The sequence below is a fragment of the Neomonachus schauinslandi genome, chromosome 3, assembly GCF_002201575.2.
Source record: "Neomonachus schauinslandi chromosome 3, ASM220157v2, whole genome shotgun sequence".
Lineage (NCBI taxonomy): Eukaryota > Metazoa > Chordata > Mammalia > Carnivora > Phocidae > Neomonachus > Neomonachus schauinslandi.
In genome coordinates this window covers 76,242,788-76,269,003 of record NC_058405.1, presented here as the reverse complement: position 1 = coordinate 76,269,003, position 26,216 = coordinate 76,242,788, and the positions used below count along the sequence as shown (strand labels likewise).

The following is a 26,216-nucleotide window of genomic DNA, read 5'->3' as shown; positions in this document are numbered from 1 at the left end:
GTCAACTCCCTATAGACTTAGCTCCCTCCTTTAATAGGTTCAGAAAGGACGCCCTCCCTGGCTGCCGAGCTCCATGCACCATGGCAGTGAACAGAGCCACAGTCATGCCCTACTCCATTTAAGACAGAAAGTCTGGGCGCCCGGGTGGCTCAGTCGTTAAGCGTCTGCCTTCAGCTCAGGTCATGATCTCAGGGTCCTGGGATCCAGCTCCTCAGTGGGCTCCCTGCTCAGCAGGGAGTCTGCTTCTCCCTCTGCCTGCAGCTCCCCCTGCTCATGCGCGCATGCTCTCTCTCTCAAATAAGATCTTAAAAAAAAAAAAAAAAAAAAAAAGACGGAAAGTCTGTTCAAACATTTATAAAAAAATTAAATGTTCTGGGTACCTGTGTGCCAAGCACTGTGTGCTAAAGACACCAGGCACACAGATATGAGCAGGACATTATTTCTGTTCTTGACCAGTTCATTACTTAATGAAATAATACCATGAAAGAAAACCATGGAGATACATCATGTTAATACAGAACAAAGGTGCATATAAGGTACAGAAGGAGGGAGTGACAGAGTCAGGGGCCCCTCGTGGCACCAGCACCCTGAAGGTGCGGGAAGCTGCTCTTTCTGGGCCCTGCTGGGACTTCTTCCTTTGATTTTGTGGCCATCTCCATATTGTTCCAAAACATTGTGCTTTGATAAGCCAGGCTTGGTTCGATTTTTTTCCAAGAAGATTCCTAGTTGATAAAAAGATCAGTTCACAAGTTGTTAAAAGGGATTTAGTGACACCTGGGGACACTGATATTTTTGTTTGATTAAGGATCAACTTGCTAAACCCAGAGCTTGAGCAGGTAATTTTTTTTCATTTAAATGACTGTCTTTCCTCAGATTCATAAAGTCTAAGTGATATACAGCAAGCTTTATGTCAGATTTCCTCTCTTCAAGTTCACTGGGGAAGAAAGGAGGGTCTTCCAGGCCAAAGAGGAAACACAAGTATTCCTCTGCCTCACCATCTTGGCCAGGTGTGGTAGGAGTGTGATGGGAGGTCTGCTAAGAAGCAGGGTGGGATCATCTCAGTGGTGTTTGGGTCCTCCTGAAGCTGGTTCTTTCCTTGCTGAATCAAGGGGAAAAAATCGCCCTTACATTTGTGGGTTTCAAAGGTACAACGAAAGTTCGTGGATTGGGTGTGTGTCCAAAGCTGTCGAGGAAAGCCGAGGCCTGGGTGTTGCATATTTGGGTGCCAGGTGGATGTAGGCCTGCTATCTATGGGACTGGCCCGGTGTTCAGAGCCCAAGATGGCCAGGGACAAATAGCAGTTCTGTTAAAAACCAAAGCTAAAAGCCAATCATAATCTTACATTTCCAGACACTGGTACTTGGTTTAAATTATATCAGTCAAGTTTATAGTTAGGACCTACAGGTGTCATTTATTTAAGGGTCAGGCTGGTGGACCAAGAAAAGCTATAGGCTCCCAAAAAGAAATGTCCTGGGAACTCCCTACTGGGACCAGAGCCTGCTGGTCAGAGTCACTACCATGTGGTTCGATAAACAGCCTTGGGGGCAATGTGCAGGTTAGGATTTTAGGCTGAGTGGAACATTACCTGGTTCGGCATAGCATTTTATAACTTAAATTTCAATGTAGTTCTCCTTTTCTGACTACACAAAAGTTTTCCTTTGAAGGGTTGCCAAGGAGGAATAGAGAGGTAAGATAAATTCTTCCTTTTCTAAGCAAAACTTGAAATGCCTCTAAACAAGGTACTGTATCCTGATGGTTAGAGCAAGGGTTTGGTGAGCAATTACCTAAGATAACCAACTGCTTAAGAGGCCTTACACCAGTCACTTCACTTCCTATACCTCACTTCTGCTAAGAGCAATCTGAATGAAGGTAAAATGTTAGAGTGTAATATAATGTCGGAAGATCATAAAATTGGCAAAGTGTCATCTACTTTGCTAGATTGCTATAAGAATTTAAAAAGATAGCACATTTAAGACAGAAAATGCTCCACAGCTGATAGCAATAACAATCAGATCCAAAGGTTTAAGGAAAACCTACTTCCCAGTTCAGTAAGTTAAAGGATGAGGTTGTTTATTTACTTATTTATTTATGTGCACAAGCTGAATTCCCAAACATTGGTCTACGACTAAGTATTTAGGATATGATCATCAAACTCACCATCACAAGCTAATTACCCAGCTAATGAATCACTGTTTGCTTTACTTTTTTCTACTTTTTGCCCTCTGCTTTTTAGGAGATAACTGTTTATCTGCTAAAAGAAGGAAACAAAAAATGCAACTAAAATTGATCTATTTTTCTCCCTTGTTAGTAGCTGTGAGAAAAGGTTTATCAAGAAGAGATCACTGGGATGATGGGAAAATTCTGGAAGTGGACAGTAGTGATGGTTACACAGAATTGTGAATATACAACATTGTGAAGGCCACTGAAACACATATTTAAGAATGGTTAAAATGGTAAATTTTTTATCATATATACTTTTTTTTTTAAAGATTTTATTTATTTATTCATAAGAGACAGAGAGAGAGAGGCAGAGGGAGAAGCAGGCTCCCCGCTGAGCAGGGAGCCCAATGCGGGACTCGATCCCAGGACCCTGGGATCATGACCTGAGCCGAAGGCAGACGGTTAACCATCTGAGCCACCCAGGCGCCCTCATATATACTTTACCACAATTTAAAAAACAAGGAGGAAGAGGTCCCAAAGTACTAAGATGGAGCCTTTGCTTTGCCCAGATGGTAAGCCGGCTCCGCCACCTCCAGCCTCCGTTAGCAAACGTAAGAATAAGGGGGATATGCCGACAGGCAGATCCTCTCTCCAGATCTAGGAATGAGTGAAAAGGCATGTCTGTGTATTCCCAACACCACTACCAGCTCTAAAAACCCATCATAAGGGGCGCCTGTGTGGCTCAGTCGGTTAAGCGTCTGCCTTCGGCTCAGGTCATGATCCCAGCGTCCTGGGATCGAGCCCCACATCTGGCTCCCTGCTCGGTGGGAAGCCTGCTTCTCCCTCTCCCACTCCCACTCTCCCTGTTTGTGTTCCCTCTCTCGCTGTCTGTCAAATAAAGAAATAAAATCTTAAAAAAAAAAAAAACCATCATAAGAGTAAATGGCTATTTTTTTGTGAGCTGAAATAATCATATGTGCCAAACGCAGCTCAGCCTGATGAAGAATTACAGTACAAAGGCTGGCCTGGCAGTTTGAAAAGTCTAAAGTGAATTTTACGAGATCAGAACTCTCATTCCAGATCTGTCTCTCCCAAGCCTAGGGCAACTGTATTGCTCACCTTCTCCACTTTGAAGTTTTTCTCTGCTACAAGGCTGTGGTTACCCACACCTTTTTCTAAAGGTGGATTCCCACTATCTACAATCAGTTCCTGGGCAAACCACAGTATCAGCCAGAAAGTGAAATTCCTTTCTTCCTTTGAACTGAAAAAATCTGACTGCCCCCTAGGCTGGGTTACTATCAGTCTCTGGTCAAATAGAAGCTTCTGTCTACAGGGTGGCCGAATGGACTGACACAGAGCATCTGCGCTTCCTGCGGGAAAGAAGCTGATCCAGCCAGTGGAGCCCCACATATGCGATCTGTTTCCAAATTGGTTTATTTTAACTTCATCGTCAGATGTAATAACTCCATTTACAATTACACTTCTGGGTTACAAAACATTTGCCTTTTGAAGCTCCATGTCTTCCTTAAACAAACACACCCACACATTAAACACATACACACCCTCTTCAAAAATCAGTGCATTTACAAAAGGGAGGTCTGAGCCTTGAGAACGCAGGTGCTCCTTTCTCTTCCATTTCTTTCTTCCAAAAAGCTTTCAGCTAATTCAGAGGCCACGTTGAGTAAATATGCAAACAAGCCAAAGATTAGGGATTCTATTCACTTGGCTATTATTCCCGGTTGCCATTTACCTCTATTATTGAAACTATGTCATAATCCTGGAGCCACTAAATTCTAAGTCTGGTTCCATGACATGCTTTCCTCATTTGTTCCTGTTACGCCATGCCAGACAGGAAGGTTGCTGCCAATGAGTGTGTTGTAAAGTACCCCACCTTGCTGGGCATGCACGCGTTCTCACTCAACAAATCTGATTTTGCTACAGAACCACTTTACGACATGTAAGCCAGTTGATACCTTATCAATGCTAGTTAGCATACGCCAACATCTGTCCCCAGGAAAGCTTGCTCTGGGAACCCAACGGTATCCTCCTTGAGCATCAGTGTATTTGTGACAAGCAACTCAGGTGCCAAACACTGTAAAAGAACAAGCGGGAAAATACAGCAGAAGATGCGCACAACCTTTTCTAAAGCCAAAGCTTCCTGGTATAAGCTGAAAAGTAAGTTTAAGAGATAACCAGCTCACCCTGAATGTGAGTCATGGTTCCGTTGCTCCGGTGTGACCCTGGGCAGTAAGCGCCGCAGGACCCTGCCGAGCAGGGCGCCGAGCTGAGCACAGCATCTGGGACAGCAAACACACTGCACGGATGTTTCTAGAAGTAGTTACTCGTACTGCTCTCGTGCTTGTTGTTGTTGCTGTTGCTGTTACTCTCGCCCTGCCACTCAAATCCAGAAATATAAAAGCAGTAGAAATTAGTCGTAACTGCTTAATACCCAACTAGTTATCTCAGGAAAATCAGTATGTGAAGCCACTGTGGTGTTTTGACAAAATTCCTATCCTGAAGTGAAAAAAGCATGTGCATGGAACGGAAGACAATGGGGAACAAGGGGCCAGAATTCCAATTATTCTGAGTGTGTGATTTAAGATTTTGAGAATTTTTTAAAGCTCTGTTTTCTTTAGACCGATTGAAGGGAAAACATAGTGGAGTTTAGCCATCCTCCTGACCCTATGGCTTAATCAAACTAAACATACCTTTAGTTCTGTAAGGAGAAAGATTAAAAAACAACACACATGTTACTTGACATCCCCTACCTTGTGTGATGAGGTAGAAAAAGAACTTGATAATGTTATTCAAATATTTGAGAGGTGAACACTCTGAGATTAAGAAGGGATTATTCTATTTAAAAAAAAACTTTAATGTCAAGATGAACTATTAAGTAAAAGAAAATTGGGTTTTGGCTTGATCGTTCCTTGATCTAGTTTCGTTATTAGTAATGTTACATAATAATCAAAAGGAAAAAGTTTCTCTTAGAGATAGTTGAAAAGCCTCAAATAAACACTGGAAGATATCTTGTAAAACGATCTTTCAGGAAATGATCCAATTAAACCAAGAGACATTTTCCTGTCTCTATGCTCTCTGGCAGCATTTCAAACAAGAGTTGGTTAGCGAATGCCAGTTTCAACTGTTCCACTAAAATCTGCTCTAAATTTCTGCCACTACTATTATTATTTTGCCTTTTATTAGTATGCTCGCTAGATGGAAATGCACCAGTGTCCCTCGGAACCCAGTCCTCCCTAAGAAACTCAGGGCTTCTAATATGCTCCACACTTGAAGCTTGATGCCTTGGGGTGTCAAACTAAGAATCTAGATCAAGAGCTTTGGAGAAATGACATCTGCTTTTCTAACCTGTTTTTAGCCACTGCCAACAGCACACATTTGTAACCACATGTTAAGAACAGCATCTATAATGACCATCTTTAAAGTAGATTTTATAACATTTCCATTAAGCAATCAAAAAGAGCTAAAGGAATATTATCTGCATTCCTTTAGAACGTAGTTACAGTTGATATAATCTAAAAGTGGAACTGCTGGTGTCCTTCCTGGAATGAGTCTACTACAAGTTATCTACTTGGGAACAAAAAGGCTCTCATATCTCAAAGCCAGACTTCAGAGATGCTGTCTCAGATGACTACACAAATGGCAGAGGGCTCCATCACATCTACATGGCAAGTAGAAAATGACAGCTTCCCGGGATTCAGAGAAGACGACCAAAGTGAGCACCACTCACCAAAAGTAAACTGCAACAAAAAAGCGTATCGAGAATCTATAGCTCCATGAGGGCAGGGGAGGAGTGCCGTGAGCCGGCAGATGCAGTGGGCATCCCAAGGGCTTTGAAAATATGATGGCCTGGCTCAAATCCTGACAAGACCATTTAAAAGCTTGGCACACAGAGTTACTCAGTTTCTCTAGGGCACGCTGCAGATTAATGTTCGTGCCTTACAGATACTGTCTGTGTCCGCATCTAACCAACTTGCATTGTGACTTCCATTATGTCATTTTCCCATGACCTTTTCTGCATAGCGAATCTCCTTCCTGCACGCTGACTATCTGAAATCATTTGGGGAGGAACTTGTGATACCCAGGGTTTAGTAAGAGGTGCTCTACTCTGAGCACCAGTGAACACACAGTGCCATGGCCTTTCGTCTAAAGGGGTTCTCTACCCATCCCTTCTAGACAGTTGTTTGATAATCAATACTCACTCGCAAGCAAGGCATTGTACCGAAATGAAAAGTGCCATATGTGTGTGTGTGTGTATACATTTTATATATAATGTAGTACACATTGACAGGTTAAAAGTGAAAATTCTGGAAAAAAAAAAGTTAAAATTCTGTTTAAAAGTTACTTCTCCACAGGCTTTTCATCCTCTTTGCTAGCAAAAATTATCCTGTTGAATTTAGTCAGTGGAACATTGACAATGAAATAGGAAAAAAAAAAAAATCCAAGGATAGTAGATACTTCCGGGTTAAGTTTTACAGAAGAAAAAGATCTGTCATTTCCTGGTAAAGGCTGACTTCCTTTTACTGGTGTAAAGAAATCAATACGCCAGGGCGCCTGGGTGGCTCAGTTGGTTAAGCGACTGCCTTCGGCTCAGGTCATGATCCTGGAGTCCCGGGATCGAGTCCCGCATCGGGCTCCCTGCTCAGCGAGGAGCCTGCTTCTCCCTCTGACCCTCCCCCTTCTCATGTACTCTCTCTCATTCTCGCTCTCTCAAATAAATAAATAAAATCTTAAAAAAAAAAAAAGAAATCAATACGCCATGTAGTTTCTATTACCCTACACTGTAAAAATTATATAAAATGCTCCTCAGTTTCTAGTACGGTAGTATGCAGTTATCTATTTGGTGTGTTTGATCACAGAAATTACTTATTCTCAGTGCTCCAAAGGCTATTTATTTAGAAATTAAAAAAAAAAATTGCTCTTTCCATAAAGGCATTCCACTTATAACACCCACATCTTTTCTCTTTTGTTTATTTGTATCATTGAAATACTGACCTTGTATTTTTATAAGCAAAGAGCATCTGAGTGGCTCTTCCAAGGGTGGGTGCCTCTGATTGTTACCGAATGCTACCTGTCTCTGGGATTAGATTGGGTATATTTTGGTTAGAGCATCTGGGGAAATCAGGCTGCAGAGTCCCAGATGTTGTGCCCATTAACATAACAGGTATGTAGAGAGCTTTCCCGAGGCTCAGCATCCTGTCATGTTTACTTAGGTCTATACCGTCAGCACACCCCCTTCCAGACTGCCTCACCTGCTTGTCCAGTCTGTGCCCAGTACAAAGGTGGCTGGCTGGGAGCAGGAGTGGCTGAAACCCAGGAACCCTGCAGGCCCCCAGCCTGTGTTCTGGTGCAAGCCCCCGAGTGGGGACCTTTCCACAATTCCACCTCCCAGAGGGGGCTGCCTTTTGTAAATCTGACAGGAACCTCTCACATAGATGTGGGATCTCTACATTATTCCTGCTTATTTCTGTGTCCCTGAAGTGCCTGGTTAGCAGTATTCAATAAACATTCACTAAGCTTAAATGAATTAACGTCATCAACAACTAACAATGCCTTTTTTATTCTATCACATTATCTACTGGTCACTAACCTAAGGATATTAAAGTGTTACATTTTGACCAAAGACAGAATTCAGGAGAGCGCCTTCAGTCTTAGGCAAAGGTGGTGTGGCTAAAAGCAAATGGTCCTGGAAGCCAACGCACACAAGGCAGCTGGCAGGAGGAAGAGACGTCAGAGAGAGGTGGTATCGAAGGCCAAGGCCTCAGGGACCACTGGACCCCAGGGAGAGGTTAGAGTTGGTCCTACTTGAAGGAAGCCCCAAGAGTTGCCTCACCTCCTTTAACAAAGCCTGCTACTTACTGCCATCAATCAAGTTGCAGTATTTATCTCTGACCTCCCATAGTAGAGAAAGCATTTTCCACTTTAACGCCTGTTTCTTAAATAACTATTCATTCACCACACTGACTTGGTCTTGCATTACAGGAATTCTAGAACACAAGGAATGATCTACTTTATTCTACCTTGTAGAACACTGGTTACATACAGTGTAATAAATACAGGTGATGTTTAGAGGAAAAGCTCCACCAAGAACACAAAATACGTTGGGTAGTGAAATGGACGGCGTTCACTGAGGAGCCCTGGCTCCATTCTACCTGCTGATGAAGACTCTGGGACCAGAAACGGATTGAGGCCAGCAAAGCTGGGGTCCCGGTGTGGGCGCGGCGGGGAGGGGAAGCTAGGACGAGCGGCAGGAGGACCAAGGCAAACTGGATATCCCGACAGCTGGGCAGACTCGATGCCACGAAGCCAGAGTGAACAAGCACGTTCACTATATATATATTTTTTTCTTTTACACTAGAAAAGAGCTTTGCAAAAATATTCGGGCCCACAAAACCCTTAGAAGTATTTATGTGATATAAAACTTCTCAGACAAGGTGAGTAAAAACCCGCCCTCTTCTAATAATCACCAGTTTTTTATGGCACAAGAAATATTCCACCTGGTAATCTTTCCATCTTTATGTTTACTGACTGCCTATTGCAGGCGCTGGGGATATGGCCGTGCTCGAACAGTGCCCCTCCTGTCACGGGGCAGACAGCTTCTTGGAGGGCACAGACCACAAACCAATACGTGAAATAATACAGGTTACATTATGTCGGGAAGTAACTATGTGCTAGGAAAAAAACAAACCAAAGCAGAGTAAGGAGGCAGAGGGCAACAGGACAGGCCCAAGAACAAGAGGGAAATAAAGATGATCTCTATTTCTAAACATTTGAGCAACCCATCCAAAGTCATCCGATTTACCTCGAACAGCACAGTTCTGCTTGGCATGCTAGTAGTTTCAAATCATCTTATCTTTTAATATTTAATATATCCGAGGGGCTGCCTCACAAGTCACAAATGTAAAATACACTCCGGGGTGGGCACTCGTATGCCACAGGGCATACATGCCCAGAGTGCACAGATGTTGGCTAAGTCACGCAGAACCTGTCCTCCGTTCATCTCTCCCTTGAAAATCCCACTTAGTTAAAAAAACAAAAAGCAAAGAGGCATATTTAAAAAGCAAACTCAGGAATAACCATCCAAAGCCTGCGTGTGTTTATTATTCTCGTATGATGTTAGGCCTGCCAGCTTTGTGCCGTACGTGGCAATATTTAGGGATTAACCAGATGACACGATTAAATGTTAACTGCATGTTTTAAAACTGCAAGTAATAACGACAACCAATTTTGAGTGCCATAAACCAATGGAAATTGCCTTTTCTCTTGAAGTCACTGCATACACTTTTTGACAATTGGGAAAATCAATCAAGCTAGTGTTTCGATTCCAGAGTTACCAAAGGGACCTGGTACTGATTAGCTTCCTGAAGCCCTTCTTCCCAGACAGTTGGAATGATGGGAAACCCACTTTGTCACAAGGCAAATTCATCCCACTTTGAGACAGCTCTCATTGACAGGATGACACAAGTATTAAATGGACTCAAAATATCCTGTCTGCTTGAAAAAGATTGATGTCTTATTGACACAGTGTCTTTAGGTAATGAGCATTGATATTTTTATTTACTTATTTTTTAATAACCTGATTACTAACCTAATAGGCCAAATGTGCTTAACATGGGGCTTTACTCTTGATGTTATCTGTACAGTACGAACATGACAGCAGGCAAGGAGCAGGAAGTCCTGTCTGCCGGCAGAGGTACAGCTGATGTTTAAAAGTAAGAAAGCTACATAAACAGTCATTGTTCAACACTAGCTTGATTGATATTCCCAATTGTCAAAAAGCATACGCAGTGACTGTTTAGAGGAGCCCTGGTTCCTTTTAGTAGAGAATGGTGTGAAACCAAGATCCAAGTGCTGGGTGCGCTCACTGCTACTAGGACCAAGAAGGTTTTTAAAGAAAAGAGTAGTTATCACTATTGATTGTATTAAGCTCCCTGAGGTACAACAGGGATGATCCCTGGAATATAAACCACAATCCTCTGGTTTATTTCTTGGAGAAAAATAATATGTAATAAGTTAGAATAGATGATATAGGATAATTATAGCAAAAATGAATGTGTTCTGAAAACCATAAAGCTCTGCAGAAATGTACAGTATTATGATTTTAATCAGCTTAAGGTAAGGCCCTGTGGGCTTCTAGACTTTGGTTTCATGAGTCAGTTCAGCAACACAGGAAAACAAACTGAAGGGAGTTCCACTGAGAATGAACTCATTTATCTACTATTTCTTTTAGTCTTATCTGAGGTTTGGTCTTTTTAAAAACTCTGTCCAGTTATTACTTTGTATTTCTACTTGCATACTGCTTTTGGCCCCAGAAATGTAAAAATGAAGCTGAGAGTTTCTTTTCTGGAAACAAGCACAGAAGTAAAGTTGTTTAGTGTTGGAAATAACCTCCTGGAATGTGAAAGTCATGGACTTTAACCTTTCCTTTCCCCCATAAAATTCTTTGTGCAAAGGTTGAAGGGTAGAGTCCAAGGAATGCTATAACCAGAGGCAGAAACATGAAACTTCACTGGGCATCATGCTTATTTGGCTGTGGTGAGAATCTTTCTCTTGGAACCACCATGACTAAAAATGATTATAAACTAAGTTGATAGCTTTACCACAAAAGTCTAAAGGAGCTCCTACAAAAACAGATTAAGGAAAATTTTATTGCTGATCAGTGGATGTCAGGCAGGCCTCTCGGATATCAATGGGAATAGTTAGGATGTGACATTAAAAACAACAAACCGCAGGCTTTGGGGGATCATGAAGGCCTCCAGGCTCATGTCACTGACATCTCCCATGTTCTAAAGACCAGCTTGATCTCAAGATAGAATTGAGAGGTCAGCTGAGAAAGACGTGGGAGTCAGGAGGAGAGGCGGCACAGAAAGGGAATGAACTTTGACTAAGTTTCATTGTGTGAAAATGGCGGCCATATGACCTACGCATGGGGACTAATTAGGTAGCATAGCAGAAGGCACCTGGCATGGAGCAGCTTCTCAAAATGTTAGTTTTGTTCTGATTATCTAAAAGATAAAGCTGAACCTAAAAACTCAACGAGGGCCATTTACCCAAATTTTAGAGGACACAAAACACAAAAAAAAATGGTTTACAAAGGAAGATCCGCATGAGTAATTCATCCGTCATTCACAAACGGCTGAAGTCATCTAACTTCTATCGTCAGTAGTCACATCATTCCACTCTTGTATTTGGTGTAGTAAGAAACAACTCTGCTTCCCAGTGGGTGTAAAATATTACTCCCCTGCTACTCACAAACCTTACTGTATATTTGTCTTCTTGAAAACCATACATTTTCTGAAATGATTGTAATAGAAACTGGACTTTGCATCATGTCCACCACAGCACACTTAAAAAAGTATCCTAGTATAGACTTTTAAAATAGCAAAATGAATGAAAATACCATATCATCGTTGTTTCTTTATAGCAAAAACTTTATGTTCTTTTATGACTCAGAAATGTGATACTTAATATAAACCAAAAAACCCTGATGGGTGGCATATGGAATAAAGAGCAGAAAAACTCAACGGGGGCAACTGAATACAAAGAGTTCAACCTCACCCCAGAATTCTTGGCATGAAGAAAGCCAGTTTCGGTCAAGTATTGCCAAACTGTTGAGTGGGGGAGTTAAGTAAAAGAATATTGTGCTTATAACATATTTCTTTACATGTGCCATGAATGTGTTTAAAAGCAGATAAGGACATGACTTCAATCTGTAACGCTCCTTCTACTGCATCTGTTTTATCACTTGAGCAATACACACGTGCCCCACGCAGGGGGACTGAGACAGGCGCTGAGGACAAGCACATTAGAAGGAAGTCAAGTTGTGACGTCAAATCACACCTTCTCTCCCAGAGGGAGGGGGTGAGTGACTTTCTCAAGAAGTAGCAGAGCTAGGAAGGGTGGATCCTGGTCGGCTGTACCATGTGACCTCTCTTCTCCCAGGAGGGGAACTGTTTGAACTACTATGCAACCACTGTGTTGTTTTCAAATGGTGTTTAGAATGCTGAGAGGAAAATACAGACTCTGACCATGACTTGGATTGCCCCGTGGGGCTCCCTCGGTGCAGAGCCGGAGTCAGCACACAGACGTGGTTATGTGGCAGGAGCCTTTAACTGATGATTGTGGAGCAAACAGAGGGAGAAAAGAAAGAGGAATGCCCCATTCTCAGGCACATCCTTCAGACCAGCTTCTGACCACAAGTTGGCTCATCTGTTGGTGGGGCCAGAAAAGATCCAGGGACTCGGAGCTAATGACGACTCATTCTAAAAACAGGTCACTGTGTCATCTTTATTACTCAAAGATCAAAAGCACGGCATATTTGATTTCTTTGAATAGGTATCGTTCAAAGAGCATGAGTACAAGGCAGAGGTATTCTGACTCTAAGGAATGGCCTGGAATTCATTTGCAACATAAGTCTTAAAGTAGTAGGTTAATAAAGTTGTCATTTGGTCAGGGAGGCACATAGTTTGAAGGGAGGTGTTCTTTATCTTTTGCTACTTAATATAACTCTATAACTCTTGCCATTTACCTAGTAAGTAGTTAAGTAACATATACAAACACCTATAAAAAATTACATTTTCATACAAGAATAACACCTACTAGATTGTTTAAGCTTTTATATCACAACTCTTAGTAATTTCACCAGTCACTACTCCTCGGGATACCCAGTGTTTGGTTAAGAGCCATTCTCTAAGGACATTCCTGTTTGGGGGTACAGGCTGGCTGCCTACAAGAAAATGAGAAGCCACTGCTGGTCTTGTCTTACAAATCCAGCCCTATAAAGTGACAACAGTCATGAACTTCTCTGCATGTCCCCCATTCATCTTTGACATGTAACAAATCATGTGAATTAATGAAATCTGACAGAACAACATTAAGAAAAATATTAACAGTTTAAAAGCAGAACCATTCTATTGTTGGTGTTAACTGGAATCTGAATATTTTATCATCCCTGGTTCGAACCACAGTCTTGTTTTTCTCTCCCAAGTGTGCAAATTTCAGTGTGGAAAATATTAAGTTTCTTAACACAATGATGTTTCATATAAAGAACACAATTTTTAGAGAGGTTTGTTACAACATTCTTGGAAGTGTGTAGAAAAATACACCAGCCAAAGGACAAACATAGAAAAGGATTTGATTGTTTTTTTCTTTTGAGGGAACCATATGTAAGCTAATATTTATGTGCAGTGTTTAGATCCTGGTCTCAAAGAGGACAAGCTAAGCATGGCTATGGGGAGAGTATACATAACAGAAAACCTACAGGAGGAAGCAAATTGCAGCATCCCTTCTTGACTTGCAGTGGGCTTTCTGTGAGGGACCAGAAACTACCAGCTGAGAAATATACAATGTGTGCTCTCAGTGGTTTATTAGTATGAGCCGAGGAATTTTCCTTTTATGTGGGTCCATAAGAGACCCTTACCCCGGCGTCCTGTTCTGCAAACACATGAAACAGCACAGACTGCTGAAGAGCGTAATCTCTATGACCAGAATCACAGGTTCAAATCCTGACTGATCTACTCACTGCCTCTAACATGGGTCAAGGACCTGACCTGTTGCAGCATCTGTAAAATGGGAATAGTGATCCTTCCTACCTCATAGGGGTGGTGCTAGGAGATTAAATTAATCAAGCGTGTAAACCATGTAAAACCCTTCCTTGGATGTAGCGGAGTTCAGGAAGGACCATTAAGGTGTGAGTGGGAACTGAGGCACCACCGCCAGGCCTTCTGCATCTCAGGAGGACAACTCGGAGGCACAGTGTACTAATGGGAGACCCAAGTGTTGTTGTGGGGGACTTCTGTCATCTTGGTTTGGCCAAGCCACATGAAACTCTAGGCTCTCTGGGCCGGCTGATTTGTTTTCTAAACATACTGTGGTACTGGGTAGATTGGGCCCAGAAGAGCGCCCCCTCATGGCCAAGTTGACGAAATGCAAGTTCCACAAGAACGGGGCGTTTGTGTCTTTCACTCCTGCCCTCAGCACAGCCCGGCGTCACAACAGTGCCTGGCACCTATGAGCACTCAACACGGACATGCTGAGTAAACGAACAGCTGAAGGCAAGGAGCTCTGTGAAAACGGGCAATAGGTATTAGATTGAACAGATGTAGGCAAGGAAACATTTATGTCAGACCCATTACTATCCTACTTCTCCAATACGAGATGTACCTCCTAAAAGCAATTTTTATCAGCTAGTTGGAGGGTCAGCCACAAATATAATTGTTGATATATTGAGAATATCCAATAATATCCACATCTTCCTTAAAAGATTTCTGAGAGCATTTTACGAAAAATCATGATAGTCCCTTCCATTTACAATTAAATTTTCAGTGAAAATATTTAAATGAAAAAATTAACCCCCCATATTACATAGGAAAACAAGCACTGTGGTACCTGAAAGAGAAGATTTAATTAGGTTCTAATTTTTCAATGGGTAAAAAATCCAGCCCAATGCCTTGGAATTTCTAGCAAAGGTCTAGCTAAAGTTTTGGAGAAAGAAAGAAATGAGTTCTTTAGGCTAAAGAAATACACTGTGACCTGTTAAAACCTATAGGCAAATTTTCTGATAATTGATGACAAATTTACAAATTTCCTATTAGAGTGTCAGTAACTTTTTAAAAGTTAAAACATGAAATTTTATGCCAGCATCTAAATAAATCGCAGTAACTAAAACCCATAAAACAGGAGGGCAGTGAGGGGAAGGGCAAAATAGATGGAGGGGATTGAGGTACAAACTGCCAGTTATAAAATAAATAAGGGACGGAGATGAAAAGCACAGCATCGGGAATATAGTCAATAATATTGTAATAACAGTGTTTGGTGACAGATGGTAGCTACACTTAACGGTGGTGAGCATGGCGTAATGTACAGACCTGTCCAATCACTATATTGTACACCCGAAACTAATACAACATTGTATGTCAACTATACTTCAATAATTAAAAAATGTATATAACCCATAAAATCTTTTTAAAAAAAGGATGACGGACAAGTTACCACTCTTTGTTTTGTTTTACCTTGCACCATGAGCATGGGCTCCTTGCCCCCGCCGTGAGCTAGCATCTCCCTGCGATAGCGCTCCCCTGCCACCCTGCAGGGGAGAGAGGACACTCTGTTATAGCCCCAGGTCACACTTGTCCTAGTTTCTCAAAATGAAGCCACGCTGACATCATATTCAGAAAAGCCGCCACCACAAGACAATTCAGCCGTCTATTTTCTTGCTTCTAAAACTCTAATTCCAATTTTTAAATTATTCTAATTAAGTAAAACCAGGTGTGACATATTTATTGTATAAGGAGAACTGTATTTTCACCTTTCCATGTCATAGCAAGCAATCTCTCTTCGAAGAAAGGATTATTTAGTTTAGGTATTATATAAGTAAAAGGTATCCCACTGTCCATCACCTTTGGGATTATCTTCAAGTGCGATTTGGAATTATTTCTGCTGAGATGAAACAGAGAGAGAAAAATAACACTGTGAAATAAAAGTGAAGGGGACAAAGCTGGCAGGAAAAGCTTAATTACACCCGGAGAGGGAGAGCTCAGCTAAGGGTAACGGATGGAACGGGAAACTGACTCTTGAGTGCCCTGATGGGGAAGGCAAAGGAAGGAACAGCCCATCTGCATCTTCTGATGCACTTTGTCTGCTGGGTTCTGTAGGGAACACTGTCTATAATAACCCCTGCAGGCAGACTTTGGAGAACTTTTACAGATAGAAATTCTCCAACTTAACGGCACCTGGACACAAGCTATTTAGTGCTACTTTTGTATTTTATGGAAAATGCAATTCCTTTTATGCCAGATGACTACACACCATGATGACATAAGTTACATAAATGATGCTGTTTTCATCCCACTATTTCTGGAGCATCTTTATGTACAGGCAATTTTACGAACCTGGTTTCTAATCAGAATTTTTGATGTATTACAGTATCAAAAATATGTTGAGATCAAACACTACGTGGGTACCAAGGCAAATGTGTCATGAATTAGGAAACACGGACAGAAGGCTGGGCCCACCCAAAGAGGGGACGGGGTGGCTGAGAGGCCCCGCGCGACCCCCAGCCTGGGGGCTGGATCTCCTGCCGGCCCCAGTCTGCAGCTCCCCTCCCCTTGGGCAGACTCCTGCTCTCAGGCCTCTGGTTCTCGGTGTGCCTCAGGTCTGCGCTGCCTGGCTTTCTGGTGAGGCTTCCAGTCTGGTGATTTTTCAGAAGTGGGATCAAAAGGGATCTTTTGACATAGGTTAGAAATTTTCTAGTCCAGTGAGTATTTTACTAGCTTACTTTTACACGTCTATAAAAGTATGGCAAACTACATGTCTAGGCAAGAATGCACATATAAACAAGATATAAATGCTTGGAAATATATGTATTTAATAGTATGTGGTTTTCTAGTAAAGCGCAGTTCCTTTAAGCAAGATAATATTTTGCCTAGTTTATAGAAATCTCCAGTAAAGAACCATAAACCCCTAAATTGATTTATTATAGTCAGTTTTGGCTTTAGGTCCTTTGAAAATAATAAAATCTGAAAAGCAGACCAAATGTCTGCAGTGTGCAAAGGGCGGAAGACAAAATAACATGTGGGTACCAAGCTGTAAAACATTTAAAAATTCTATTACATCAGATTCAAGTTCAAAAGGCTTTGGAACTGAATGTGATTATTAAATGCTAAGAAAATCCAAACCTACATCCAACTGCATGAAAAACTGGGGGCTGGGCAGGAGACAGAGAGGGAGAAGGGGCTAGGAATTAGCAGACCTGCCTTCTAATCTTACTCTAGTCTTCGCTGGGAAGCCTCGGGCAAACCGCTTGTTCCCTCCAAGCCTCAGTTTCCCCTCACAAGCAGTACCTGCTCTGCCAAGGTTGCCATCAATGTAAAATAACGGGCCATATGGAAACTTTAGGGCACTCTAAAAATCCAAGGTGTCATTAATTTTAAACCACATAAAAGTGGTAAAGATACTACATAAATATCCATGGCTGCCTGAGAGGTATCTGGAGATGTGTTTGCGTGGTGAGGAGATAAAATGCTTTAAAATGAGTATTAGACCAGATCATAATTAGTGGTCTGCTTTCAAAGGAAGCTCCTTCTAAGGACTCCATGAGACCAGAACTCGACTTCCCCGAGGTTCCTGGTGTTGGAGGGAAGCCTGTGAGAATCAGGAGGCCCACTCAGGGTGCAACGGGGCAATCCTGTGCTTCTCCTGTGGGGTGGAGCTTACTGAGATCCTGGGGATGCAGGGATGCCCATCCCAGAGCCCACTCTCCCTCCTTCTCTCCTTCTCCAGCCCACCACTGCGCATGGCTGCCTCCATTGTGGGGAAGGGGGTGGGCATCATGTGTCCCTAGCTGAAATCAACCAACCCAGATTCCTTCACAGAATCATTAAAGGCTCACACAGTCACCAGCTAACGTGATGAAATATGCTCTGGACAGGGCCAAGAGTCACCACACAATGATGTTTGTGACAGCTGCGGATTGTGCTCTCTGAACTACTGCCCATCCTGATGATGGAAATGGTGAGCAGGGCTACTCAGGAGGGCACCTAGGAGCAAGCAGTGGGGAGTGATGTGGGGCAGGGCTCTGCAATGCCAACACTAAGTGGTGGTCAGTGGACCCCATGAAGGGGAGCTGTGGAGGAATGGTTGTGGAGCTGCTCCCATTCTTCAGACCGCCACTGTCTTACAGGGGAAGAAAGTGTCCCAAAGTCAGGCAGAGGGGGAACTTTCCAGAACAAAGTGGACACTAGCATAGATACTCAAAGTTTCCAACAGTGCTGCTCCCAAATGAACAACAGGAGCAAGTCCTTTGTTGGGCAATAAAAAGGAAATCAGGTGTTGTTCCCCGTGAGTGAATCCTTGGAAGCTTGTGCTGCAAATAAGGAAGCCTGTCCAAGGGAACAGGAAGCACCGAGCAGCAGGGTACAGACAACAAGAGAGGCTGGAACAACTAAGAAAACCCACTGGGGAGGCATGGAAGCAGAGCAGTCTAGGCCCACTCTGGAGAAGCAAAGAGCTTCCACACAAAGGGTCCCTACAGGCACGACGGGAGGGCGCCACACCATCACCAGTGTGTGGCAGCTGCACAGCGCTACAGAGCAAGGCAGAGGTTCGGGGCCAGGCTCTGCCTCGGGAAGCAGGAGGGAGGCCCAGCCGGAAGGTGTGGTGTAGGCTAGGTGGCAAGTGGCTGAGGTTCTCAGCCTGGCTGCAGATGTAGTGGGGTGGGGGGTTACTGGCATTGGAGGAGAATTCATCCCCCTCATTACCTGTTAAAAGGGTCTTGTTGAAAACACTCCTTCCAAACCATGGAAGCTACTGCCCTGGACATCAGGTAAGAGTAATACTTGGCACCATAGCCCACAAGGTGACTGAATCGAAGCTGCCAGGCCTGCCAAAAGAGAAACACAGCACAGGAAATATGAAGTCTTTGTATTTCCAGATGTATGAGAACACAATGGAAACACATAAGGAAATCCGCAAAGGTTTTTTAAATTTAACTCTAGAGGGCCCCGTCACTCACGATACTAATATTTTTCCACATTTTATGCACTGTTATGGACTGGTATGCCCGCCCCCCCCCAAAGTTCATATGTTGAAGCCCTAACCCCAATACCTCAGAATATGACTATACTGGAGATAGGGCCTTTAAAAGGGTGGTCAAGCTAAACTGAAGCAGTTAGGGTGGGTCCTAATCCAGTAGGACTGGAGTCCTTATAAGAAGGGAGAGACACAGGGGTTGGGCTCAGAGGAAAGGTCACATGAGGGCACAGTAAGAAGGCGGTCATCTGCCGGCCAAGGAGAGGGGCCTTGAAGAAATCAAGCCTGCCACACCTAATTGTTTCCAAGTTCATCACTGCTGGGATTCATTTCTGTGACATACATGGAGAGAAGACAGCCCACACTCAGCAGGAGGGGTGAAGATAATGGAGCAGGAATGGACTTCCACATCTGTTGTAGCCTGCTTGGAATGCCTGGTCATTGACACCGGGAGTGGACATTCTGGATCTGGCACGGAGTGCATCCATTTCTTTTCTTTCTTTCTTTCCTTCCTCCTCCCTCCCTTCCTTCCTTCCTTTCTCTCTTTTCTCTCCTTTCTCTCTCTCTTTCTTTTTTTTGAGGACAATGATACAGTCATTGTAAGAAAGGCCATGAGAGTTTTCATGGAAGAATACTCTTCCCTGGAAAATTCTTGTCCTACAAATACCGTTCTTTCTTGGTACCTAAAAGCTGACACATCTACATTCTGATTGGTTAGTAGTAGGAAGGTTATCCAAGTGCCAACGCATAAACTTACCACAGCCTATTCACAGTAACGTTGCTACAAAAGCTAGAATTATGAAAGCGGTCCTCAAAAGACATATTTATGACCTAAACATTTTTACTTTTCTAAAACAAACATGCAATAATCCACTGTCTTCTAATGTGTGCTTTAATTGACATTCACATTTTTTGAGAAGAAAAATTGAAGCCTAAGTTTTTCAAAAGAATGTAACCAAAAAACTGAGCTTTATTCATAATGACAGTTGGATATATTATTCTTTCATTCATAATTTAATTTTTTCACTTTTTTAATGAAGATATAATTGATTCATTACATTAGTTTCAGGGGTACAACATAATAATTTGATATTTGTATATATTTTGAAACAATCACCACAATAAGCTAGAAGCCTGTTTTTTTTTTTAACGAAGATAATCATTCTCTAACAAATCTTTTAATTCCCCGGAAAATAAAATATAAGGTCTAATCCTTACCATAAACCTATAAACTAGATAAGCAAATTCTATCTGATTAAGAGGAAATATTAAAAAAAAAAAGATGGTTCCTTGATCACAGTGAGTGGCAAGTTTTAGAACACAGTCTCTCTGTCTTATATCTACTACACAGGGACTCTAACAATGAGATCACAGTGCTAGTTTATTCTCTGCATGTGTCCAACACATTAAGACAAATATTTTGTCTGGATTAGGCAAAGGAGCTATTACAAAAGAAGGTGTGCTAATGTGGCATTGTGTGTTAACCAAACTTCAATTTAAAAAAAAAAAAAACTATTAAAAAAAGGAATAGCACAAATAAATGGAAAGGTGCAAATGAAAAAAAAAAAAGGAAAGTGTGCTGGAGCACTGAAACTGATTTTGAACATGAGGATATCAGGGCAGAGAGAAACAATTACCCTCCATATCCACTTTCCCTGTTTTTCAAAATGGCTATGCTTGGAAGTTAAGTGAGCACCTTGTGAGTCATGTTCTGAAAGGAAAGAGACGGGCCCCTTGCTCCTGTGTGTGCCATGCTGGGCCATCTGGGACGGTGAGATCCCAGCCATGGGGAGCCACAAGCCGGGGGTGTGGTTTCTGACTCCACATAGCCACCGCCAGCACTGGGTGGGTGCGCTCACAAGGCTGTTATCTGGGGCCTGTTACAGTAATCAGACCTGGATCCTTCCTCAATGGCCCCAGGCCCAGGTGCCAGCACCATGAACACATGAAGGGCGGCTGGAGTTGAGGTCCCAGAAGCTCAACTGTGGTCTCGCCCCAGATGGGAGAATGTGACTGCACACTCTCCAGGCAATAGGCACCCTCAGCGGGGCATGGGGGGCATGGAAAGTAGAGACAGGCTTTCTTTCCCATCCTGTTTCCTATGCAAGTGGTATTTAAATTGAAGGCAAATAGTCAAGGACCATCTATGGGTTAAATTCCACTATGATAAACTTTGAGTAACTAAATTTTTAGTCAAAGGGTTGGGTCTATCGGAATTCATTTGTAACACATACAACAGTTCTGTATATTCTTATTAAAAAAGGGGATCTATGTCAATTTTTGTGTTCTGTCGGCATCTTAATGGACCACTGGTAATCTTTCTCATATAAAGCCACTGGGATACAACGATATCTTTTGTAATAGAGTATGGCCTGCTGTTTTAGTCTGATACTCCATTGATACTGGTTCTTATGTGACTGGTGATGTCAACCTCTCTCAAGGTGGATGCCTCAAGATAGGAAGCACATAGTTGAAGGGGTCCTGTCTTTGAAACTTCTTCTTGGTGATCTGCCGTAACTAGTGTGGTAGCCTTTGTAGTACACAGCAGAGCTTGATTTTGTTTAGATTCCAGCTGAATGCAGGTCTGTGTTGCCTTGAAAGCAGGCCTTCTTCAACAGAGGCATTTGATTCGCGCTAAGAAGTTTCTAAGTTTGTTCGTGTCATCGACTCATAACTATGTCCTCACATAAACAGAGTAATAAAAATAAGACCTTTCAGAAGTGTAGAAAGAGACATCAGGGTTTGTGCAATGCTCAATTTCCTGAGCTGCCACGGCGTCTGCCTTATAGCAACATGCCTACCTGGATGCAGATGTTCTGGCACAATGCACACCTCGTTGTGTCTTGTTCTGTAATTACAGGTTTGAATTCGGTACTACACCCTTTCCATACCTCAAGACACGCTAGATAAATTACATCCACCTGACACCTTTCATTAGTGGTTTGCAAGTTTAGGGTGGACGAAGACCTATAGTTCCACTGCTGTGTAACCACAAATAGCTGAATTCCTTCTAATTCAACCTAATATTAAGTCTTTGCTATAATTCCACCCATTCGTCAGGAAAAGGAAAAGACAGCATTTCATTTTAAGATCAGGAATGACGACATGCTCTTCCTTTGAAGTCAAAGCTTTATTCTTCCTAAGGGACACTGTCGGATGGACAGACGTTTTCACGCTTCCTGTGAAGTGTAACGTGCAGATCTGCTCTTAAAACGAAGGACACAAACACCTTTGCAGATTTTCTTTTATTCTGACTGAAGTGTAGATCTTCCAACCCTGACACTACCCAAGGCATGGCTATTGCAGACTTCTTGGTCAGACACTCTCAGTGATCCCACAGACAAGAACGTGAAGCAGGTGAAGAGTGTTCTAGGAACTCTGCGGAAACTATCACTTGCTTTAGAACTCAGGGAAGGGGAGACCCTTTGAGGATTCTTACTCAGTGTAGCCCCTTCCTAACCACGTGATTTCCCTCCATCCAAATCAGAGACAGGGCCAGGAATGGAAAGGCAGCAACGGAGCTGTTTACCTACTATCTATTTCAGTTTCAGACCTAGAAGAGGAGCCAGTGCAGAGTAAGCACTCATGAACTACATGTTATATGTTCAGTGATTGAACTAATCATTCCTCTTAATTATACTCTCAAATAGCACATCATTTCTTCATCTCTAGCTACATGTGTATAAATGCATTTAGCTAAAATTCATTTTAAAACAATCTATCGGTGACATTATAAATTGCATGAAAACAGGAATGACACCCACTGCCTCTTTGATGTGCATCATATGAATTGAAATTTCCTTAAGAGCAAAGACCTCAATACTGTGCCTATGTCTGGACTCAGCATGGTATGGGGACTACAAAGGGAATTCAACAGCTGCTGCAGGATAGATGGATGAATGGATGGATAGGTGGACAGATGGACAGACACTGTAGGATTCTTTCATGATGCTCAACGTTACTGAAAAATTAGCCTTTGACTGCAATAAGGAGGCCAGGAATAATATCCGTATCACAAACAAGAGGATATTACAGAGCTAAAAGCAGATTTTGGATCTTATGCTGACTATTAATAATGTTGTTTTTTATAAACTACATTTTTTACTACATTATTTGATAGATGATATAGGATTTTTGAGGCTAATTTTGACACCAGATCTCCAGGTCTGGACTATATACACAATCTGTGTCATGCTTCCTAGGGTGTGACTTCAATCTCCTTCAAGCTTTGTAGACTCTAAACAAATAACGAGCCTAGTGATAACCATGCAAGCTCAGAAAGGCCTACTGTTCAATGTGTACCTGTCATAATTAGGGTAATTAAAAGACAGGAAGATAGAAAGAAGGAAATTTCTGAGCTAGTCTTTATGGACATACCATTTTGACTTTTTAAATTCTCCACACACAATACTGTTGGTTTGTGGCATACCTCTTAAGATACCAAATCTGTAGCATCCAAAAGTGTTCAACCACAATAGAAAGCAGAAGGTGATATTTTTCCATCTGCCTTCTCATGTTTATATTTTCTCTCTCCCAGTGTGTGTGTACATTTATATTTTTCATGAATCAATATGGACTGGTATTTCTAATTTGATAAAAAAGTCCCTATGGACACTTTGCCAAAATGTCTCACCATTGTGAGAAATGACAGTGCCAAACAAACAGGAATTCTCCTTTTGTAATACAAAGTGATTTTAAATGAAACACAGCTATTGTGCTTGACAAACTTCCAGGTGGCCCCCATGATCTCATTCACGCCTTTGTGAAATCACTCCCCTTGAGTGTGAGTAGGACCTGTGCCTTGCTTCTAACTAACAGACTATGGCAACAGCAATGGAATGTCACCTTCACGATTAATTGTGCTACACATAATGTGTTCTCTGGTTAGCAGACTCACTCTAGAAACCCTCCGCGGCGGCCTGAGGAAGTCGGCAGCCATGTTGGAGAAGCCCACCTAGTAGGAAGCCAGTGAATTCTCTCGGATCTGGAAGGAAGGATTTAAGATGTGGGAGTGGCCTCTCGGACATAGTCCTATAGCTGACAGCAAGAAGTCGGGGCCTTGGCTCCCACAGCTGCAAAGATATGAATTCTTCCAATGACCCGGGTGAGGCACTCAGGCCCCAGATGAGACTGCAGTCGGCTGACACCTTGGCTACAGCCTGTGACACCCCGAGCATGGGGTGCAGCTACGCTGGGCTCTGCCTCCTGACACACAGAAACTGAGATGGCTACTGGGTTAAGTCAGTAAGTTTGTGGTAATTTGTTACACGGCAATAGAAAACGTGTATTATTATTTATTTCAAAAAGTGAGAGTTGTATTGAGAAGTACTAAGAGAAACGAGCCCCTGAAAATACGAAAGGGATACCTATATTTATTAAATGTCTCTTTGTCAAAATCTTTTGAGGATGACACTTTTTATAGATATTTTGTAAATTTTTATAAATCATTTTAACATTTTACACTTTACAAATAGAATCAAGAAAGAGTAATTTGGTCAAGGCTACTGGCAGAGATTGTTAAGCAGCCCCTCCTCATCCTTCTTCCTCTTAGAAACAGAATCACATCCTTTCCCCAACACATTTGACCAAGGCAGAGACTACACTTCCCAGGCTTCCTCAAGTGGCTACGCTATGTTCTCGCATGCGCAGGAGAGTGGAGGTAATGTGTACAACCCCGTCCTTCAAAAAGAATGCTGCTCATCCTCCTGCCTTTTTACCCTCTCTGCTAGCCTTGAAAAGTAAAAACTGGCACCACCTTGCATGCAGATCAAAGCCATGTGTTGAGGTGCCACCAGTCCACCAGCCCTATCTGCATACGCTTGCCTTGTCAGGCAGGAAGAAATGAACTGTATCTTATTTAAGTCATTGTATTTTGTTTTTCCAACTGATGACCACACAGGACACACGTGTGGAGACAGAACTCACAGCCAGGTGTCTTTCTAAAATCAAAGCCCATGCTCTCTTGCTACTCCATATTGCACATCCTAAAGTATCGAATTGAATTATGTGACCTACTGCTTTCCAGGAATGGGAAAATTATAATCACCCTGATTTCAAATTCTGGACCCTCAGAATATATTCCTATACATGATTTGTGTGTTTACATTTGACACTCATGACTTAGAATTTAATTTCTATCATACCAGCTTAAACACATCAAAAACACACCACGTAGCTATTTTACAGCTAAAAAGGGAAGACCTTATACACGTGATAATAAGAGTAAGTGTTATAAGAAGTTAAAATGTTAACACTGCCGGACTTGGGGGAGGCCTCTGGGACCTATGAGTGGCCTATAGCTGACAGCCAGGGGAAAGCTGGCTCATGTATATTAATATTAAACTTAAGTATAATAGTAAGTTAAAATGTTAACACTGTTCTACATCAAAATATTTATCCACATTACATAAATCCTTCTCCACATAACCATTCAAACTTGAATAATTTCCCAAAGTGCCACTAAGAGAATTTTCTAACCCCGAAACAAATTCCTATGCCATATTTGTGTATTTATGACACAAATCCTAATGACAAATGCAAAACATTTTCTATGCAAATGGTAGAATTATGGCCTATTTTCGGAAGACCCAGTGTTAGAAGAAAAAATCATTCTTAACAAACCGACCAAATCTCTTCAGACAATTAATAGTATGTCAGTCATATCATTATCGATGCACAAAATATTAATTAAGAGTATGTCTCTTTAGTATGTCAATCTCAATTGTCAGTTTTCTTTACATATGGATATTGAAAAAAAAAAGCTTTGAAAAAACAAAAACCCTGGAAATACTAGATTGTGCCTATCAAAGCTAATCCATTAGCAGAGCAAAGGTGTAGCGGATTCAAATGTTTATGTTGTTAAAGTGCTTATTAGATGAAACATGGATAGGTGATATTAATCTACGTAAATAAGATCATAAATGAAAAACAACAAGCATGGAACTGGAACCAAGACATGCTGGCTTTTTTCTTCCTAATCGAAGCTCCTTAACATTGCTTTTCCCCTTGCCTGGACCATCTCATGAGAAAAAGGAGGTTCCTCTCCATTCTAAAGGAACCCATGCTCAAGTAATGAGAACTGCCACAGAATATGAGGGCTTCTGGAATCAGGAGGCCACCCAGGAGAGCGAGAGGGACCCCTGTAAGAACAGGACACAATCAGGCACAGCTCTGGTGTTAATACATTCACCAAAAGAAGTGGGATACTAAAACAAACAGAAAACAAATGACAAAATGGTCACAGTAATTCCATACCTAAAAATAATTACTCTAAATGTAAATGGACTGAATTCTCCAATTAAGAGACACAGAATGGCTGGCTGGATTTTTTTTTTTTTTAAGACCCAACTATATGCTGCTGACAAAAGACTCCCTTCAGCTTTAAGGACATACAAAGGCTCAATGTGCAGGGATGGAAAATATATATTCCATGCAAATGGGAAGCAAAAGAGAACAAGGATAGCTATACTTACATCAGAAAAAAATAAACTCTAAGACAAAACAGTAACAGAGAC

At 42.0% G+C, this 26,216-nt stretch overlaps 1 protein-coding gene across 1 annotated transcript in view; it reads right to left on the bottom strand.

The window, feature by feature from the left end:
• The window catches only part of LOC110570250 (mitochondrial intermediate peptidase), a 190,048-nt gene that overhangs the window by 7,769 nt on the left and 156,063 nt on the right, over positions 1-26,216 (bottom strand). The window contains exons 17-18 of the mRNA XM_021678231.1: positions 18,432-18,553; positions 15,186-15,259 (exon numbers count right to left, since the gene is read on the bottom strand). Coding sequence (XP_021533906.1) covers positions 15,186-15,259; positions 18,432-18,553 — 196 coding nt within the window. The remainder of the gene's footprint in view (positions 1-15,185; positions 15,260-18,431; positions 18,554-26,216) is intronic.